The 19960-nt window shown below is 40.2% G+C and overlaps 1 protein-coding gene across 7 annotated transcripts in view; it reads right to left on the reverse strand.

Moving 5' to 3' along the window:
- PLCE1 (phospholipase C epsilon 1) overlaps positions 1-19960 on the reverse strand; it is a 317272-nt gene that overhangs the window by 47047 nt on the left and 250265 nt on the right. For 5 of the 7 annotated variants that reach the window (XR_013824311.1, XM_079900333.1, XM_079900334.1 and 2 more), the window contains 10 exons: positions 15691-15873; positions 14665-14782; positions 13747-13903; positions 10577-10699; positions 10349-10485; positions 7867-8105; positions 6326-6387; positions 5792-5957; positions 2384-2491; positions 1133-1249 (listed from right to left, as the gene is read on the reverse strand). Coding sequence is in view for 6 of the 7 variants with exons in the window: in XM_079900333.1 (XP_079756459.1) it covers positions 1133-1249; positions 2384-2491; positions 5792-5957; positions 6326-6387; positions 7867-8105; positions 10349-10485; positions 10577-10699; positions 13747-13903; positions 14665-14782; positions 15691-15873 (1410 nt within the window). In the remaining variant the exon portion in view is untranslated. The remainder of the gene's footprint in view (positions 1-1132; positions 1250-2383; positions 2492-5791; positions 5958-6325; positions 6388-7866; positions 8106-10348; positions 10486-10576; positions 10700-13746; positions 13904-14664; positions 14783-15690; positions 15874-19960) is intronic. The other 2 variants (XM_079900336.1, XM_079900337.1) reach the window with 1 other exon arrangement.

Consider the following 19960-nt stretch of genomic DNA (forward strand, 5'->3'; position numbering starts at 1 on the left):
TGCAGTTAATGACACCCCTTTTCCATCTGGATACAGGTATCTTTGTAAGGCATTTTTATCAGCTACTATAGCTGTTAAAGCCAAATATTGAAATAATAAACTAAACTTAAAACCAGACATTCAAGTCAGTGATCACAAAAATTTCCAAAATAATGAAGTGTATTTAATCATATTACTCCCACTAAAAATTTAGATAATAAATAAATAAGTTTATTTAAAATTTTTTTTATAATAGCAAAAGGGTTTTTGTATCATTAATAAATAATAGTATTTAAAAGTTATTCTTTACTTTATCCTTTCTATGTTACTCTCTTTTATGTTCTATTTTTGCATGTTTTAATTAATGTATAAAATATGTTAATAAGTAGGATATGTATATAATTTATGAATAAGTCAATACACACACAACAGGAATACACGGTATATTTTACTGATGGGGTATGCAATCAAAAAAGTTTAGAGACCATTATTCTAAATGATGGCAAAGAAAAGGCAACATGAAAGGCTAATTAGTTTTGTTGACGTTAGTATTTGGGGACATTTCCCTCTAGCCATGCCCCTCCCTCCCACTGAGAGCCATGTTCCCATAAACGCCTCTACCAGTGGAGGAAGGAGGAAGTATAATGGCGTATTTGCCCTTAAATCTGTCTGCATTATATTTCCCTTGTATAAGGAAGAGCCGAGTGTTAACAGCACTATTCTGGCCAGTCTAACCTCTTCGCCACCTTGGATCTCCATCTATGAAGTTGGGCCACAAGAAGATTTGACTTATTTGCCCTGAGATATTTTCAGCTTTTCCACATACAACTGACAGGTGACATCCTGGCATCCCTGATTTGTGGTACCAAAAGTGTTGGAAAGTTGGTCTCTTGTTATCTCCGAAGGTTTTCTGGAAATGCTCAGGAGACCACAGAACAGTGCTTCTATCACTCCAGCTGAAAAGATGGACCACTCAAGAGAGAGTCCAAACTCCCAGGGCATCCCTATTTCTCAGGTCTGAGGGACCTTAACTGTACGTGCTTCACAGCTGAGGTCCAGCTGTGGTGTGGTCCACAGTGGCCCCAAATTAAGCTCAACAACAGTCACAAGACAAAGGCCAAGATACCATCCCGTCATTTAGCTGATACCTTACCTTGAAAATTTCTGCCATTTTTCGTTGCTGAGGCAATGAACAGTGGTTCTCAATAGATATGATGATGGGGAGGTCAGAGTTGATAAAGGCACTGCGATCGATGGCTTCAACCACTTCCTGTGAGCCAAAACAGCTCATGAGAGTTCAGATATCTGCCCAAGGTGTCAAAAGGCAAGGCATTTACAGCCACAGAAAGCGTCTAAACTGCTTATGCAGAAGACTCTGGCCAAAGTGGTTTTTATCTTTTCAAATGTATTTTCAAGTTAAGCAACAGGCTATTTTCTATAAGTACATTAAACTATTCATATTGAGTATTGTTCACATACTATGAGGAACAGCTATCAGTATCCTGAATTTAACAAATCTATATCTATATATCTATATCTATATCTATATATATATACTGAGTATAAGTAAAAGACACTGTTTTAGTTACAGCATCAAAAATGATAAGGCGTAAGATACTTTCCTGCTTTCAAGGAGTTTATAATCAAATCTACTTGGGGCAATAAGACATGTATCACATATTCACATATATTTATGCATGTATGTAAACACAGTTATCAACTACTCCTTCCCTCAATATAGGGTACAAAAAGTTTTAAGAGGGCTGAATAGGAAAATGAGTTAAAAAGAAAATGCATTTTAGCCACCATCTTCACGTACAAGACAGAAATTAAGAAAATTCCTTCCAGCCCAGCCACGGTTCAGAAAAAAATGATGTTACAGCCAAAGACCCTCTGAATGAGGACAGTAATTGCACAATGAACAAATAAACTACTTAGAACTTGCAATAATAATACAGTGAAACCAGTCTTCCCGGGTGGCCAATCTCCCTAGGTGGAATCAATTCTCATTACTTTATAATGTCATTTAATCATCTCCTGACACATGATGTTGGCCTTTGTCAGCAGGACACCGGGAGAAATGACCTTTAATTCCTACAGCAAGAGAACAGACCCTGCCTTTTATATATCATCTTATGATGTAAAAATTTCAACAATATTATTACATGATAACTAACTTAAGGTAATGGTTACTAAACTTTGGTCAAATGAGAATCTAAGGAGAGTTCTAGATCAACTCCTAGGAAAATGAACATGTGTACATCCCACACAATTTGGGGAAGCCTTAAGACCCAGGATAAGAACTCCCAAACTAAGGTATAACTTGGAAGAGTCATTCATTTAAATCACGAATGAAGATAATGACTCTTTGTGATCTGATTTAAAGAAAGTTATGAAGCATTACCTTGAAGGGGATCTTGGTTGTCAGGGTGTGTCCATGATAAATGATGGGCATCCCATCATCTCCGTCCCAGCAGTCCAACTCTACACTCCTACAGCCTTGCAGGAGGACCTGTGGGATCAATGAATGAATCCACCCCAGATGAGCAAATGGAGATAAAGTCTCAAATTAAACCCAGCACAGGCTTCCACATATCAGTGTTCACTCTCCAGGCTAAAACAGAAGGGCCTAAGATTGAAAAGAAATATTACATGTTGGCCGAAGGCCACAATTTATCGGGGTGGGGAAGGGAGAGAATAGATTAAGGTAGAAAGAGTGCTTACCAGAGCTGAATACTATTGGAAGGTAAAATTTGATAGCAAAAACATATGACAATTTTCCCATCAACTTTGGTCCCTCAAGGGACCTACACATGGTGCATCCTGAAATGAGACAGCCAGGCTATAACTCTATCTGGGCAGATGTCAGTGGAGGTGACACAGGTGCTAATGAGGAAATGAGGCCACTGATTCCTTAGTGAACTGGCCAAACATTTATATAAAACCAATCAGGATAAAATCTCCTCTATTTAGACACACATTCTGCCACCACCTAATACCTTTGCTGTGAACATATAGCATGGGAGAAGAGTAGAAGCAGGGAGTTATCAAGGATTTCCCTTGCTGTCTAATCCTAGAACAGCCTCTACAGCAGAGATGACAAATAATCCATAAAGTCCCCTCTGCACACCCATAGCAGCCATCAGTAATCAATCATAATATACTTGCCCCCTAAGCTCTGATGTGTTATCTCACAGCCTCCTCAGCAAAGAACTCCAGGAAACACTACCAGTGAATTAGATGAGATGATACCTATTTGCTTCTCTGGATCTAGAGCTGGAAGCAGAGCTCCTGATATATGTGCTTGGGTTGCATCTCTGTAACGTTTGCTTGGAGCAACTTCTTCCTCCATAGACTGTATTTGTGGACTATCTTAAAGATGACCATATTTTGAAAGGGTCAACCAAAACCAAAGGTGGATATATCTGTGAATAGGCCAACTCTCTGATTTAAGAATTCACCTAACTATTTTCATGTGACAGCAGTCCAGTACTGGGGGCTAGTGGCCATTAGACTTGCTGCAACATAACTTGGATAGTGGAATCCCCCTTATTTTAATGTTTTTATATGAGATACTTGGTAGATTCTTCCCATTGCACAGCATACAGCACCCGGTTTTCCTAGGTGACCTATCTTCCCAGGGGGAACTGATTCTTTGGCAAAGAATCCCAAGGCTATCAGTGTCTGTCAGCACTAGAGTATCTACAGGTGTGTTGCTTTGGGCTGAAAACTGTCGTGTAATATGACAGGTGGGACGTGAGGCTCCCTCATCTCTGTAGTGAGCCTCGCTGGGAAGAATGTTCACTGACCAGCAGCAGATGAGATGGGTTTTCAGTATGAAAAGACTAAAGGTCCTTATCAATGTCTGCATGACATTAAGGCTTCCACATGTGGCTAGAATAGGAGAACCAGGGCTGCAAATTCCAGGTGAGAACAGAGCTTTTTCTCACTTCTCATCTGCCCCATACAGTAATCGTGGGAGGTAACTGGGAGAGCTGAGAGAGAGCAGAGAGTGGTAAGAAATGAAATAAAAGGGAGCTTCATACTAAGTTTAATCACATCTGTGAGTCTATTTGAGGGGTTTCTGTGCCTTATTCAAAGGCTGTGACAATCTCTACTTGAGGTGTATGTTAAGGAGTAAAAAAAAAAAACCTCCCTGATGTCAAATATATATGTATATATGCAGTAGGAATTAAAGCTAGGACAATGGTCCCTGCTTATTTTCCTGGGATAAATACACACACAGACACACAGACACACACAGACACAGACACACACACACACTTCATTCTTTTCCCCTAGAACAATGGATTTCAAACTTCTTTTAACCTTGGAATACTCGGTACAAATGGAGGGCCAATATATAAAGTACATAAAAGAGCAAATCTTCAGTGGCAGTCTGCTCTTCAGTGACTGTCTGCTCTTCTGTGTCAGCAGCTGAGGCCCCTTGACAGAACTCTTATTTTGAAAATCACTACTCTAAGGACACATCTTCATTTCATAATAAAAGCCCTTAGATTTTAGAGTTTAAAATACATACTCCAGGGCTTCCCTGGTGGCACAGTGGTTAAGAATCTGCCTGCCAATGCAGGGGACACGGGTTCGAGCCCTGGTCCGGGAAGATCCCACATGCTGCGGAGCAACTAAGCCCGTGCGCCACAACTACTGAGCCTGCACTCTAGAGCCCGTGAGACGCAGCTGCTGAGCCCACATGCCACAACTACTGAGCCCGCGCACCTAGAGCCCGTGCTCTTCAACAAAGAGAAGCCATCACAATGAGAAGCCTGCGCACTGCAATGAAGAGTAGCCCACGCTCCACACAGCTAGAGAAAACCCAAAACGCACAGCAACGAAGACCCAATGCAGCCAAAAGTAAAATAAATAAATTAAAAATGGATTTCTATAATAAAATAAAATAAAATACATACTCCATACCAGATAAGCTTTGGGACAGAAGTTTGACCAATGCTTTGAGGAATATATAGACCTTTATCAGAATAAAGGAAGCTCAAGTCTGCTGGGTTTGTGTAAACAGTACAATTTTTACAGTTGGACCCCCCCAACACACACACACACACACACACACACACACACACCTGGACGTAGCTAGCTCCTCCCATAATTAACTCACCTTGTGGGAGTTCAGAAAACAGGCAGCATAGACAAGGATGTTGCAGAAAATATAACAGAAGCAACAGACATATGGATCATTGAGAGCTGGATGTTTAGGTCAAAAGGATGTGCTTTTTCTAGTCCAGAGACCCTTCTGAGTTTTCAAGAATATTCCCATGAATTTAAACGTGTAGGGACAGTGCCTGCAGTCTGTAAAATTTTTTTTTGTTGGTTGCCATAGGGATAGATTAATTTTCTGACAAATTGAAAACCAAAACAAACAATATTTTGGGAATAACTTCACAGACAGTTGCATTTTCTGCTATGCTTTCCCACTACAATATATTGATTTATTTAGCATTTAGTGAAGCAATTAGATAGTTTTCCCATGGGAAAATCTAATTTTAGTAGAGGTAGGTCAGACTAACCAGGATCTAAAAGCTATGAGTCTCAAACAACTACTTTTTAAATTTTGCCTAGAATAAAGGTTAAGTGTAGATGGGGCGGGGGGAAGAAACAAAAAGAAGTAAAGAAAACAACTGTATGTATAGCTGGTTTTCCCACACATCATGCTTCCTCACATTTCACAATTAATAGTGTATAAGTTCTTCAAAGGAGTCTGGGGTCAGGCTTTTGTGACTTTGGGGGTTACATAAATAAGGTTTAATGAAAACCATATTCCAAGTGAAATTCTCAGTACCTGGCTGTAGAGTTCTACTGAGGACTCTCCTTTGAGTTGATGGCCTGTGAGGTAGGTATTGTGTGAAGATTCAATGTAATAGTAGGAGAGGGGCAATTGCAATTCTTTAATGTTCTCCTGCGACTCATCATTTTTCGAGGCAAAATTATCTTTATCCATCAGAAACCTAGAGGAAACAAAGTTTCTTAGAATTGCATGGGAAAAATATATACTCTTTTTTTAAAAAAATGGACTATAGTTGACTTACAATATTATATTAGTTTCAGGTATACAACATATTGATTCAGTATTTTTATATATTATACTCTTTATAAAGTTATTATAAAACAATGGCTATATTCCCTGTGCTGTACATTACTTCCTTGTATATTTATTTTACACCTTGTAGTTTGTATCTCTTAATCCACTTCCCCTATCTTGCCCCGCTGTCAAACCCTCTCTCCACTGGTAACCACTAGTTTGTTCTCTGCATTTGTAAGTCTGTTTGAAAAATGTATGCTCTTAAATGATGGGCAAAGATTTTTTAAAAGTTACCTTGCAAATCCTTCAAACGACATTAGGCCCTGATGACACATACTAACACTAGGCTCGAACTTCTGCAAGGGATACAAAAAGAGTGTTATTTAAGTAAAGGAAACTAAAGGGAAAAACCACCACATCATTTTTAAAAACTGTTCTGTTTTCATCAGGAAACATCTAAACCAAATATTTGAACTAATTTAGTTATGCAGTGGTAAGGTCTAGTTTTTTAGTCTAAAAGAAAACATTAATTATGTGTGAGTTTATTATACGAAGCATATTTATTTAAGAGAAAAAAGGAGAGTGGGAGAAAAGAATAAGACTGATTTATATGAAAACAAACGATATCGGTTTATCCAGGTGAAGATGGGGATCATAACGGCAGCTACCATAGAGTTGGTGGGAGGTGAAATGCAAGAATCACATGGACTCCTCGGTACTTGCGCTCCATCATATTATAGCGAGCACACAATCATGTGATCTTAACCTTACATTTTCAGCATTGCCAGTGATCAAGTCCAGCTGCTGGCCAGCTAGTGCACTGATTCCCGATCAGCTGACAAGGCAGGCTGAAAACCTAGACTAATTCTGCTGCATGTGGCGCAGGCACAAGGAACATCTTGCCGCCCCCTAGCTCCTGCCGCCCCCTAGCGGAAGCCATCACCGCCTCTCGCCTGGGTTACTGTGACAGCTTCCTACCCGGTCTCTCTGCTTTCCTCCTTCCCTAGCACAGTTTATACTGCAGTGGGGCCAGGGTGACCTCTTAAAAACACAAATCAAATCATGTTACTGCCCTGCTTAAAAGTCTCCAATAGCTTCCCATCTCACATGGACTCGAGTCAAATTCCTTCCCATGGCCTAAAATACCTGGATGATTCGGCCCCTGCCCACCTGTCTGAAATCATGTCAGCTATTGTCCCTCTGGCATTTGTTATTCCTCACAGACTCCAAGCTCGCTCCTGCTTGCTACTCCCTGTCTGGAATGCTCTTTCCTCAGACCTTCACATGGCTTATGCATTCAGGGCTCAGCCCAAGTGTCACCTCCCCACAGTGGCCTTTGCTTACTCCTCTCAGCCCTCCTGCATCACTCCATCCCCTTACTCTGCTCAATTTTTTCAGAACCCATTATTACCTGAAATTACTTTATATTTTTATTCACTTATTGTCTGCCACACCCACTAGAATGGAACTAGTATATTTCCAGGTCCTGGAACAGAGCCAGGTCCATAGTACAAGCTAATAAACATTTGTTAAACAATCAAAGTGGTTGACAACCTAACTGCTAATTCTACTGCATGTGCTAGAACTACAAGAAGCGATCATGTACTGATTCCTTACAGTAGTCACTGAGTAAGAGAAGGCTTAGGACCTATGTTAATCATATGTTAAATAAGAACACATACATTTGGTATTTAAAAAAAAAAAACCCAACCCTCTATTTCGGCCCTAGACTTAAAGGTGTTAGAAGGAAATATAGAAAGAGTAAATGTTTACAGAAAATAATTAGCATAGTTAGAGGCTTTACACACTTGCTTGCATACCAAATGGGTACAAACCTGGATGATGCTGAGGATTTCATCGTAAGTGTAGTGTTCTCCTTGGCAATTCACTAGGAAGTCATTGAGCTGGAGGATGCCAACTCCAAATACGCCCAGGGATGTGCTCTCCACCCCAGTGCCATTTGTCACGATACTTGCGGCAGCAATGGCATCAGATATCTGCCTCTGGTTGTCGGACAGCTGCTGTTTACTCTTAATGAATAACCCCAAATCGGAGACATTTCTGGTCAACAAATCTGAAAGAGAACCACCCACAGAACACGGACAGGCTAGCCAGCGTCTTTTATAAAGTTCATTTTGGAGATAATGGTGTTGTGGAAATATTAAGCTGGAGAAACTCTTCACTAACTCTTCTAACTCACTAACTCTTCACTAACTCTTCTAACTCACTAACTCTTCTTCACTAACTCTTCACAAACTCTTCACTTTGATGGCTGTCTAAACAAGCCATCAAACTCAGTGGAGTTTGATGGCATATAGTTGAAGGAATAAAGTTCACATAGTTGAAGGAATAAACAAAAATGAATCAATGAATAAATAAAAGAAACTAAGAGAGAGCGAGGTCAAAGATTTTGAAAGCCCATAAGATTAAGTATTAGATGGAAACGAAATGTAAATTTATTTGGGGACTTCAGGCTGTATTCAGTCTTTGGTTTTTGAGACTAGCTACTTCTACATCTTTACGTTTGCAGAAATGGAAGACGTACCCTTAAGATTACAGTTTTTTCTGTACTTTAAAAGTGTAACTGTAAACATTTGTGTGCAGGTTTCTGTGTGAACACAAGTTTTCAGCTCATTTGGGTAAACGCCAAGGAGAACAACTGCTGGATCACACGATAAGAGTACGTTTAGTTTTGTAGGAAACTGACAAATTCTCTTCTGAGGTGGCTGTACCATTTTACATTTTCACCAGCAATGCCCTGATTGCTCCACATGTGCACCCATTTTGGTATGGCCAGTCATTTTCATTCTAACCACCTTGGAGGACAGTCAGTTTCTTGCAGAGCTAAACACAGACTTATCATATGATCCAGCCACTGCATTCCTAGGTGTCTACCCAAGTGAGCTGAAAACTTACCTCCACAAAAACCCTGCACACCAAATATTTATAGCAGCTTTATACATAACTGCTAAAACTTGGAAGCAACCAAGATGTCTTTCAACAGGACAAATATCCATACAACAAAATATTATTCAGCAAAAAAAGAAATGACCTATCAAACTATGAAAAGACATCGAGAAACCTTAAATGCATATTGCTCAGTGAAAGGAGCTAGTGTGAAAAGGCTACATACTATATGATCCCAGCTATATGACATTCTGGGAAAGTCAAAACTATGGAGACATGGGCTTCCCTGGTGGTGCAGTGGTTGAGATCCCACATGCCGCGGAGCGGCTGGGCCCGTGAGCCATGGCTGCTGAGCCTGCGCGTCCGGAGCCTGTGCTCCGCAACGGGAGAGGCCACAACAGTGAGAGGCCCACATACCGCAATAAAAAAACAAAACAAAACAAAACAAAGAACCTTAGAATGTACAATACAGTGAACACTAATGTAAATTATGGACTTCAGTTAATATATTAATATTGGCTCAACTGTAACAAATATACCACACTAATACAAGATATTACTAAGGGAGGGAACTGTATGTGTGTGTGGGAGGGTATATGGGAACTCTCTGTACTTTCCCCTCATTTTTCTGTTAAACTAAAACTGTTCTAAAAAATAAAGTCTATTAATTTTATAAAAAGTGTCACTACTGGGCTAGTCCATAGTTATGCACATTTATGACTAAAGTTGAAAAAGGTCAATATTTTTAGCATAAGGACAGTATGTTTTAAAATAATTAAAAAGCAAATGCATGAAAGAGGATGTTTTTTTTTTGTTTTTGCTTTTTAGTGTTTATAGTTTCCAGCAAGAACAGAAGAGAAAAATAATAGGCTTAAAATGCATGGGTGGTTATGGTAATGATGGTGGTGGTGAGTGGGATCGAGGAACTAGACATTCTGGTTTACATATTAGGAAAAATGTCCTGGATGTTCAGACAGAAGTGCTCTGCTGAGGTCACGAAAAACTCTCCTGTCAAAGGGCAGACAACTTCCACCCTGGGGTTGAGTACCCACCCACCTGGAGGCACAGAAGAGACTGGTGGTTCCCAACTGGGATATGCCACATACCTTGTGGACTTTTGGAAGTCAGTGGGAAAGGTTTTTAGTTGTCAGAATGACTGGGAGGCTCTATTGGTGAAATATTCTGGAATCCATGGACAGACCCACACAGTGATGAATTTCCTTGTCCAAAATGCTAAGGATACCCTATCCCCTGACACCTCCATTAGAAAGATAATTCTCTAAGCATTTCACAATGCTCCAGGTAGCAGCATGCCATGTGGGACAGGCTAAGGGCTTGTGTGATTGGATCTCTAAATTTCATTTTTAGGTAGAAAGGTCTCAAAGGGAAATATTAAATTCTCGCACAAACCTAGGTCAGGCTGAAGACCACTGGTGTTTTCGTCAATGGTCAGGTTGGTGTAGAGGGGGGCCGCCGTGGAGCCGGCTCGGTCGCAGGGTACGGCATAGATGTCAAAGAGATCCTTCAGGTCCTTGCGGCTCCTCACACTGGGTGCGGGATGGAGAACATCTCACCTTTGGCATTGTTATAACAAGGTAAGGGTCAGACAAGAAAGGCTAAGAAGAAATCCAGCCATACCTGAATGATTTGAACAGCTCAACAAACTCCACAAAACTCATGCTGCTGTCTGAAACCATGAAGCTCTGAAAGCCCTTCATTCCTCCTTTGATCCGCCCATGCCAGCTGCTGCTGCTCCAAGCACTGCAACAAAGACACGGCCTTAATGGGCAGAACTGGGACCAGTTTTGTCATTCTGCCCCAAGAGACATTCTCTGATTAGCAACATGAACAAAAACATGGACTGCAAGTCATTGAAGGTTTAGGCTCTTTTCTTTTCTTTCTAAGCATTGCTTTAATTACGTACATCTTTTCATTTCTCTCAAAATTAATCCACATTGCATCGGAAGAAGTAAAACTTTATACACTGAAACCACTTCATGTTTATAGCTTATTTAATAAGGGCACAAAGTTGAGGTTAATATCCCTCTACTAATCATAACAGTTCTTTGAAATCTCAGGTCAATGGGAGGAAAAAAACACATAAATTCAGTGGTTTTGAAGAAAAGTCATTTTAAAAAAGAGCTCCAAATTACTCAGTCATGACTTAGGGAAGATTATGCGTGTTCTTTCCCATATTCTAAAATACAGAAACACATTTAAGAAGAAAATCTTGAATGTATCAAGGTCTTCTCTTTTTCCTTTCTTAACCAGTTCTTAGATGAAAACAAGGACGGGCTTTTAACGTTAATGGAAAATGTGAGTCACAAAAATATTAAGGATGGAAAGAAGCCAACTCTGCCTAGAATTATATTTGCACCTACCAAGGTTGGATGTATTTAATATAAAAATATCAGTCAACTGGGTCAAAAATTCAGTCTAGCTGTTTCACAATATTTTTTTTATTTTCTACACTGGTTCCCTGAGAGGAGAGTATGAGAAATGTTTTGACTAGTTTTTGGTCAAATCAATGACTAGGATCTTTTTCTTTTTTTTTTTTTTTCATTTTTGCTTTTGTCTCTTATTTTTTACTTTCGAAATATTTCAAATATGTAAGAAAGTAGAGAGAATACTGTAATGAATAGCTAGTTTGTCCTCAATCCTTCCAATAGTGTTTATTCATGAAAAATTATTTTGTGTTGACATCAGAAGGTCACCTCCATTAATGGAAGAGTAATACAAATGGATAGATTTATTGTACTTTGTAGGCTTGGGTTATTGATCGCCAATGTGGTATGGGAAACAGAGGGTGGAGGTTCAGGAAGAGGAAAAAGATCCAATAACAAAATGGCTTATCATTTGCATTTAAACAAGTACATTCCCTGCCTTCCTTCCTTCTGGTTCCTGGTTTGGCCTCTGTCTGTAGGCACCCATCTCCCTCTGACTTTAGGAAACTCTATAGGTCCACTTGTTCCCTTCCTAGGGCTCCGTCTTGCTCTCTCCTTGAAAAGCATTCAGGCTGACTTTTCTTCTCTTGTTTCGTCTTCTCTTTCTGGTTTAGAATACTTGGTGGGCACTGCCCCTGTCCTTCTATGGCAGGGTCCTCTGATCTTGCATCTGGCACGGTAGTTTCTCTACTTTTACCTCTTTGAAAAGATTTTCCTCCTTTACTTTGTCCTCCCTTTTCCTGCTTATGAGTGATTGAAATAAAGGGAAAGACCACTTAATCCAAGTTCTCTGGCTATTTTATTTACCCGGGATACTGTATAGGCTGAAATATAATGTAAAGAATTCTGATTCTTTGTAGCTTTAATTTTGTTACAAACCTACAAACCGGGCTTCCCTGGTGGCGCAGTGGTTAAGAATCCACCTGCCAATGCAGGGGACACGGGTTCGAGCCCTGGTCCGGGAAGATCCCACATGCCGCGGAGCAACGAAGCCCGTGCACCACAACGACGGAGCCTGCGCTCTAGAGCCCGCGAGCCACAACTACTGAAGCCCACGGGCCTAGAGCCTGTGCTCTGCAACAAGAGAAGCCACCGCAATGGGAAGCCCGCGCACCGCAACAAAGAGTAGCCCCCGCTCGCCGCAACTAGAGAAAGCCTGAGCACAGCAACGAAGACCCGAGGCAGGCAAAAATAATAAATAAAATAAATAAATTAAAAAAAAAAACCCAAAACTCCTACAAACCTTGCAAGAGTGGTATAAAGAATTCCCATGTACCTGTAACCCAGTTTCATCAAGTGTAGAAATTATGTTCATTATCATATTGTGAAAGGATGCTTCCCTTTAAAAGATGAGTCACTGTAGGGTTCTTATCTGTAGCAAGCTTCCCAGGAAGAGAGGAAGGGGGGAGGAGGGAGGTGTGTGTGTGTGTGTGTGTGTGTGTGTGTGTGTGCGTGCACGCGCGCGTGTAAAATTAACGTTTCTAAAGCCAATATCTGTACAGACTCACTTCCTTCGCCCATTCCTCTGTTTGACGAAGTAAAGAATGTCTGTCTTATCATAGTTCTGTCTGGAATCTTTGCATTTCTTAAACTTTAGTATGGGGCTGAGGGAGATGATGTGGCATTCTGATTCCTTTGAAAGACTTTCATTTTAATAATATTTCTTCTGAGAGGGTAACTGTTGTTTCAAATCTGTAATTTGCATGGACCTTACAAAATAATTTACACTAATACCAGCTAAACCTATCTAACTTGCTGTAAGACATTCACTTCTCTAGACATGTATATCTCATACATGACAAGAGTGTGAAATATATTTCACCTATTAGCAAAGGGTCAAGCTGCTTACATTAAAACTTAATTTCTTCTTCGTTTAGAGCAGTGCTATCCAATAAAACTTTCTGCAATGATAGAAATGTTCTTTATCTGCACTGTTCAGGACAGTAGACACCAGCCACTGGTAGCTATGGAACACTTTTAATGTGGCTAGCATGACTGAGGAACTGAATTTGAAATTCTATTTAATTTTGATTAATTAAAATTCGAATTTAAATAGCCACTTAACATTTTCCCCTGTGGCCAGCAGCTGCTATATCAGTGCAGATTTAGAGACTCACAGCTCAGATTTTGTTACTGCTACTGATATTTGTCAAAAAATGAGAAGCAGTTATAGTAATATGAGAAGGTAGGAATACAAAATCAAGAAAATTAGGACCTTTAAAAAAATTGGGGGTTTTCCGTTTTAATGTGATTGTTAAGTCAAAATCAGAGATAGTCTTTCCATAGAGCACTGGGAGAGGATGCCCTTCTACACAACCTGAAGGGTGTGAAGGGTCCTTCTGTTTTGTCATGTTAAGGCCCCACCTGGACGGGCTCTTGTTTGAAGAAGACAGCACAGGGGAGGACACTGGCCTGATGGGAGATGACGTCCCGGCAGCCAAGTTAGGGGACCCAGCCGTGGTCAAAGAGTGGGCTCTTCTGGAAGGGAGAGGGTTAGGAGAGCTCGTGATGGCATTCGCCTCTGTGAGGGTGAAAGACAGAAAAGAGACAATGACTGTGATTATACTTGCCCTCAGAAATCAAATGAAAACCAAAGATGCTTCTGAACGTCTGAGGAAATCAATCCATGCAGGTAATTAATGTACAAGAAGCATCAAAATATTCTGGTGGGTTCTCAGTCCTGGCTACACATCAGAATCATCTGGGGAGTGGGACTTCACTGGCGGTCTAGTGGTTAGGACTCTGTGCTTCCACTGCTGGGGGCATGGGTTCAGTCCCTGGTTGGGGAACTAAGATCCCACATGCTGTACAGCCAAATAGATAAATAAATAAACAAATAATGAGTAAATGGTAAAAATTAAAAAAAAAAAAGAATCATCTGGGGAACTTAAAAAGTGCATAGATGTCCAGGTCCCAGACAGAGAGCGTCTAAATCAGTTGGCCTGGGGTGTGGCATCCAGGTATTTTTTAAAAGCTCTGATATCCAGCCAGGGGATAAGAATCACTGGTCTAATCTATCAACTTGTATCTTTTATACCTAATATTCCTTGTCAGTAATAGCAAGTTACTTAATGAGAATTTTCTTCTTAATTACACTTGTGTTTGCAAACTTGTATTTGCAGAAATACCTCTTGGGTTCCATCATCTAGTGAAACACAAAGGTAAGTATATAATGTGATAAAGAGTTTTGTTAAGAATGCCCACAATATATAAATCACAATTTAAAACCAAATGCATATATTTTCCCATTAAAAATTCTCAGATGTGAAGACGCTGCTTTACCTGATTCTTCTTGTTCATTAATTTCTTGAGGGTCAGAACCACTCCGGCTCCGACACTCTTTGTGCATTTTGGCTTTGCGGGTGGCCATCTCGTCATCGGTGGCCTCTCCACTCTCACCCTGGGAACACAAAACTCACATCGTTTCTCATTCTGTATTTCTCTCCCATCACTGCTTAGTTCAGGTGGGTCCGTATTTTCTCACTGACCCACGTTCGATACCACCTCCACCTGACAAAAATAGTAAAGACCTATGTGAAGGCTGACCAGCTATTCTCGTGTTATATTTATCCCATGTGTTCTTCACTAAAATGCAGCACTCCTCTGGGGAGGGTGACAAGAGGAGGAATAAGACCCCTGGAATCTGTGTAGAGGCAGAGTTATGAAGCAGACAAAGTTCAACTTAGGCATCAACATATGTCTTAGGTCTCCCGTACGCAAAGACTGGGATTCCTTCTAGTTAACCATGAAGAAAATATATTATCATGTTACAGTAAGAATATAAATAATGTAATATATAATATATAGTGATACATATATATATCTGGGTAAAAAACAAAACATAAAATTTACCATCTTAACCATTTTTAAGTGTATAGTAGAGTACTGTTAACTATTTGTACCTTGTGAAACAGATCTCTAGAACTTTCTCATCCTGCAAAACTGAAACTCTTTGAACAGCTCCCCTTGTCCCCTTCCCCTTCCCCCCTGGCAACTGCCATTCAGCCCCATATTTTCCTTCTCTCTGCTCCCACAGCACTTTGCAGACAGCTTGACAGTGACTCTTATCTAGATCTCACTGTGTTTGTTAACATCTCTGTGTCCCTCTACGGACCTTGAATTTTCCCTGGTGCTGACTCTTCCTATCACTGGGCGTGGCATCCAGGAGGTGGTTGGTAAGCTCTTGGGTTTCATTTGTTTTACACCTCATCTTGACCCCAAGCCAAATGACCTAAGGTAGTTTATGGTCATGTAGACCATACAATGGTCCTGGAATACTGGGGTTAATGCTTAATAAATAAACTCTACCCTCATAAGGATTTTCTTCTTTTTCTTGGCGGTGCTTATACCCAAGGTGTTGTTTCTCTGCATGTTGGGCTTATCAGCACTCTTTGCTGATGTCCCGGGACTGGGGTTTCGAGTACTCCATCGTCTGCCGCCAAACAACTCCACAGCGTGAGCCAAAGTTGGGCCTTCGTATCGTCCATCCTCCTGTAAAACAACCACATTCTGAACACATAAGGAAAGAGCGAGCAATGGGGAAGTAAATACATTAACAGCTTCCCGTAAGTTCCCAGAGGTGGAGGAGAATAGGCTGTCACCGAAGAATAACATCTGGCCACGCAAGTGGCTGTTTTCTAACTGTCAGAACTCTCTGTTGGGGATTTCATCATGTCCCCTGTTGTCCTGGTCACACCCTGCTGAGTTCCAGTGATGTGCTTTAATAGGGCCACGTTCAACTGGGATTAACAAAAAAATTTCCCTTCCCAGTTTCAGAGGTTATGTTCCAGAATCATCACTGCAGGCAAATTCATTAAGATGTACTTTGCAGATCTGGGCTTTGGAGGACTTGGAGGGTGTACATGTGTGTACGAATCTATTTAAGTAAAATCAAGTTCTATTTGCTATTGCATCACTCCAGTGTATTTTCACCTAGTTCGATGCTTGGGACAGTCTGACTTGAAGTCGGAGTAGATGGAGTACACAAAATTCACTTTGGAGGGCTCTGGGAACACCTTGAGTAGTTGAGCTGCCAACCTCGTTTTTTTTTTCTTTGTTGGATAATTTTTTAATAAAATGAGGTGCACGCCACTGATATTAAGAATGGCATATGAGCAAAACAAAACAACCCTTTTTGGCTAATGGCTGGAGAAGGAAGAAAAAGCATGAGAAATGGAGCTGCTATCCTCTTGAGTGACTGATATCCAAGGATAGAGAGCCCAGGGGACTCAGAGCACCATGCATATTATGATGTTGTGAGCAGCAAAAACATACTCAGTGGGTAGGTGATGGTTTACAATAGCTGCTGCTTGTAAGGCAACTCTGTGTAACATGCATTGAGTATCAGTAGGGATTCATTAATCTGTATTGATTAATGAATGAGTAATCCCTCCTGATTAATGATCAGTGGTCAACAATTCTCCTTATAAGTCAGGAAACTCAGTTAATAAAAACACAAAAAGGTCACATATAAATTAAAAACAATACTGATGATATTTCACAGGTTGTAGAAAAGGTACCTCTTAAAATTAATTTCCATTTACTATCTTTACTTTCTGCAAATTTTTAAGGTTAGTCTTCCTTTGCAATTCCAAAGAAGTGCTTGTAAATAGATTTTGCTGTGTTGTAGATAATACACAAATAATAAAGAGGCTGTACGTGTGTGTACGCGCGCGCGTGCGCACGCTTGCTCCTTCATCCTAACGTTCAATGACAATCTGATTTTATGACTTGAGTTGTGACCTCCCACTTCCTGCATCCTGTTATGGATCCCAGCATGCTGAGTAACTTGGATACTTGATGATCTTTTTTTTAATTTAATTTAATTTAATTTAATTTTTTTTTGAATGACATTTGATGAAACCTTTTAGTGACCTTTTGTCGTGGATATTTGTGATTTATGCCTGCTTATGGATCATTTCTCTTTTCTCTAACCATACCCCAATTTTACTTGATTTCTTTTTCACTAGATATAGTCTTGGGTCTATCAATCAAAGGGGAACAGCCTCCCTTGATCAATGGTTGGTACGGGATCCAAATAAGCCAATCAGAATTTCTGTCCCTGGAAAATGAATCGTGAATGCAGTGATACAGAGCATGAAAATGCTTGGAGATGATTCCACCTGGTGCAGGCCTGCTGAAGAGAGTCCCTGATTACAAGTCACTACAACTGACTCCAAAGTGGAATAAACAATTCATGACACAATTTCACAAATAGATTTTAACTACCTTATTGCATAACATACTCTGAAAGAAACCTCGTAAAATTTTTATCTATGGGTTTTAAATAACACATCTTTAAGCATTTAATAGACCCCTTCATTAAAATGTACAAGCTCTGCTCTGCAAAAGACACTGTCAAGAGAGTTAGAAGACAAGCCACAGACTGGGAGAAAATATTTGCAAAGGAATATCTGATGGTCTGTTATCCAAAATATACAAAGAAATCTTAAAACTCTACAATAAGAAAATAAACAACCCGATTAAAAAAATGGGCCAAAGACCCTAACAGACACCTCACCAAAGCAGACATACAGATGGCAAATAATCACATGAAAAGATGTTCCATATCATATGTCATCAGGGAAATGCGAAATGAAACAAGAAACCACTACACACCTATTAGAATGGCCAAAATTGAGAACACTGACAACACCAAATGCTGGTGAGCAACAGGAACTCTCATCCATTGCTGGTGGAAACGCAAAATCATACAGCCACTTGAGAAGGCAGTTTGGTTTCTTACAAAACTAAACACACTGTTACGGTATGATCCAACAATCACACTCCATGGTATTTACCCAAATGAGTTGAAAACTTATGTCCACACAAAAACCTGACCATGGATGTTTACACCAGCCTTATTCATAATTGTCAAAATTTGGAAGCAACAAAGAAATCCTTTAGTAGGTGAATGAATGAATAATCTGTGGTCCACCCAGACAATGGAATTTCATTCAGAATAAAAAGAAAGCTATTAAGCTACAAGAAGACAGGGAGGAAACTTGCATGCATATTACGAAGTGAAAGAAACCAATCTGAGAAGGCTACATATTGTATGATTCCAACTATATGACATTCTGATAAAGGCAAAACTATGGAGACAATAAAAAGATCAGTGGTTGCAGGGGACTGGGGGAAGGGGTGGGGGTGGAGTGGGAGAAAGAGATAACAGGCAGAGCACACAGGATTTTTAGGGCAGTGAAAATGCTCCATTTAAGGGGCTTCCCTAGTGGCGCAGTGGTTGAGTCTGCCTGCCAATGCAGGGGACACGGGTTTGAGCCCTGGTCTGGGAGGATTCCACATGCCGTGGAGCAACTAGGCCCGTGAGCCACAACTACTGAGCCTGCGCGTCTGGAGCCTGTGCCCCGCAACAAGAGAGGCCGCGATAGTGAAGGGCCCGCGCACTGCAATGACGAGTGGCCCCCGCTCGCCACAACTAGAGAAAGCCCTTGCACAGAAACGAACACCCAACACAGCAAAAATAAATAAATAAATAATGTTCCATATAATATTATAGTGATGGATATATGTCAATAAATATTTGCACAAGCCCACAGAATGTACAGCACCAAGAGTGAACTCTAAGGTAAATTATGGACTTTGAGTGATTACGATGTGTCAACATAGGTTCATCCGTTGTAAAGAATGTACCATTCTGGTGAGTGATGTTGATAATGGGGGTGCCATGCAGGCATGGGGGCAGGACGTTTATGGGAAATCTCTGTACCTTCCTTTCAATTTTATTATAAACCTAAAACTGCTCTAAAAAATAAAATCTTTAATATAAAAATTTAATAGATCCATTACCATGTACATAAAAAAGAATCAGCCTCCACTGCTTTGGCTTTTCTAAATTCAGAACAGGTCAACGTGTGCCAAGCTTTACTTTTAATGGAAATATTTTAGGCCTGGAAAAGGCAGGATGCTTTCGTTTAATCTTTAAAGGAGACTCTCTGGGAACTAAAATGTAGTTTGAATCTTTCTTTCGTTTTATACAAAACAATAAACTTGTTTAGGATAGGTGAAATATGTCCTTCCATTTTTAATTTGGGAGAAGGACTATTGTGAGTGAAGGTTCATTCTCAGTTTTAGAAAATAGTTCATGTGGAAGTTGAGGATTAGGAAATTAATTCCTTAAAAAATATTCATGCACTTTTAACCCAGCAAATCTTTGCATATGATATCTTAAAGACTGTGAAACTAATCTAATTCTTTAAATAGATCCCATTTTTTCCCTTAAAGATAGCCAGAATCTGTTTCTGTTGCTTACAATCAAAGAAGTTAACTGATAATCCTGTGTATAACCTTCTCCGCTTCCCAGAGATCTTTCCAAGTATATGAGTTCCCAAGCTCTGCCCATGATAACCTTGAGCCAAAGCTCATGATACCAGCCTTTCCTCCACACCCCACACGGAATCGCTGCAGAGTTTACTTTCTTTTACTTTCCTGTATTCCTAGGCTTCATTACAAATGTCACTATTTCTTCTTGTCTTTTGCTTTATCTCCTGCTACTATTGCCATGAGATCAATTTACATTTACTAGTACTAAAATACTTACATTTGAAAGTAACCGTGC

The sequence above is a fragment of the Stenella coeruleoalba genome (genome assembly GCF_951394435.1).
Source record: "Stenella coeruleoalba genome assembly, chromosome: 16".
Lineage (NCBI taxonomy): Eukaryota > Metazoa > Chordata > Mammalia > Artiodactyla > Delphinidae > Stenella > Stenella coeruleoalba.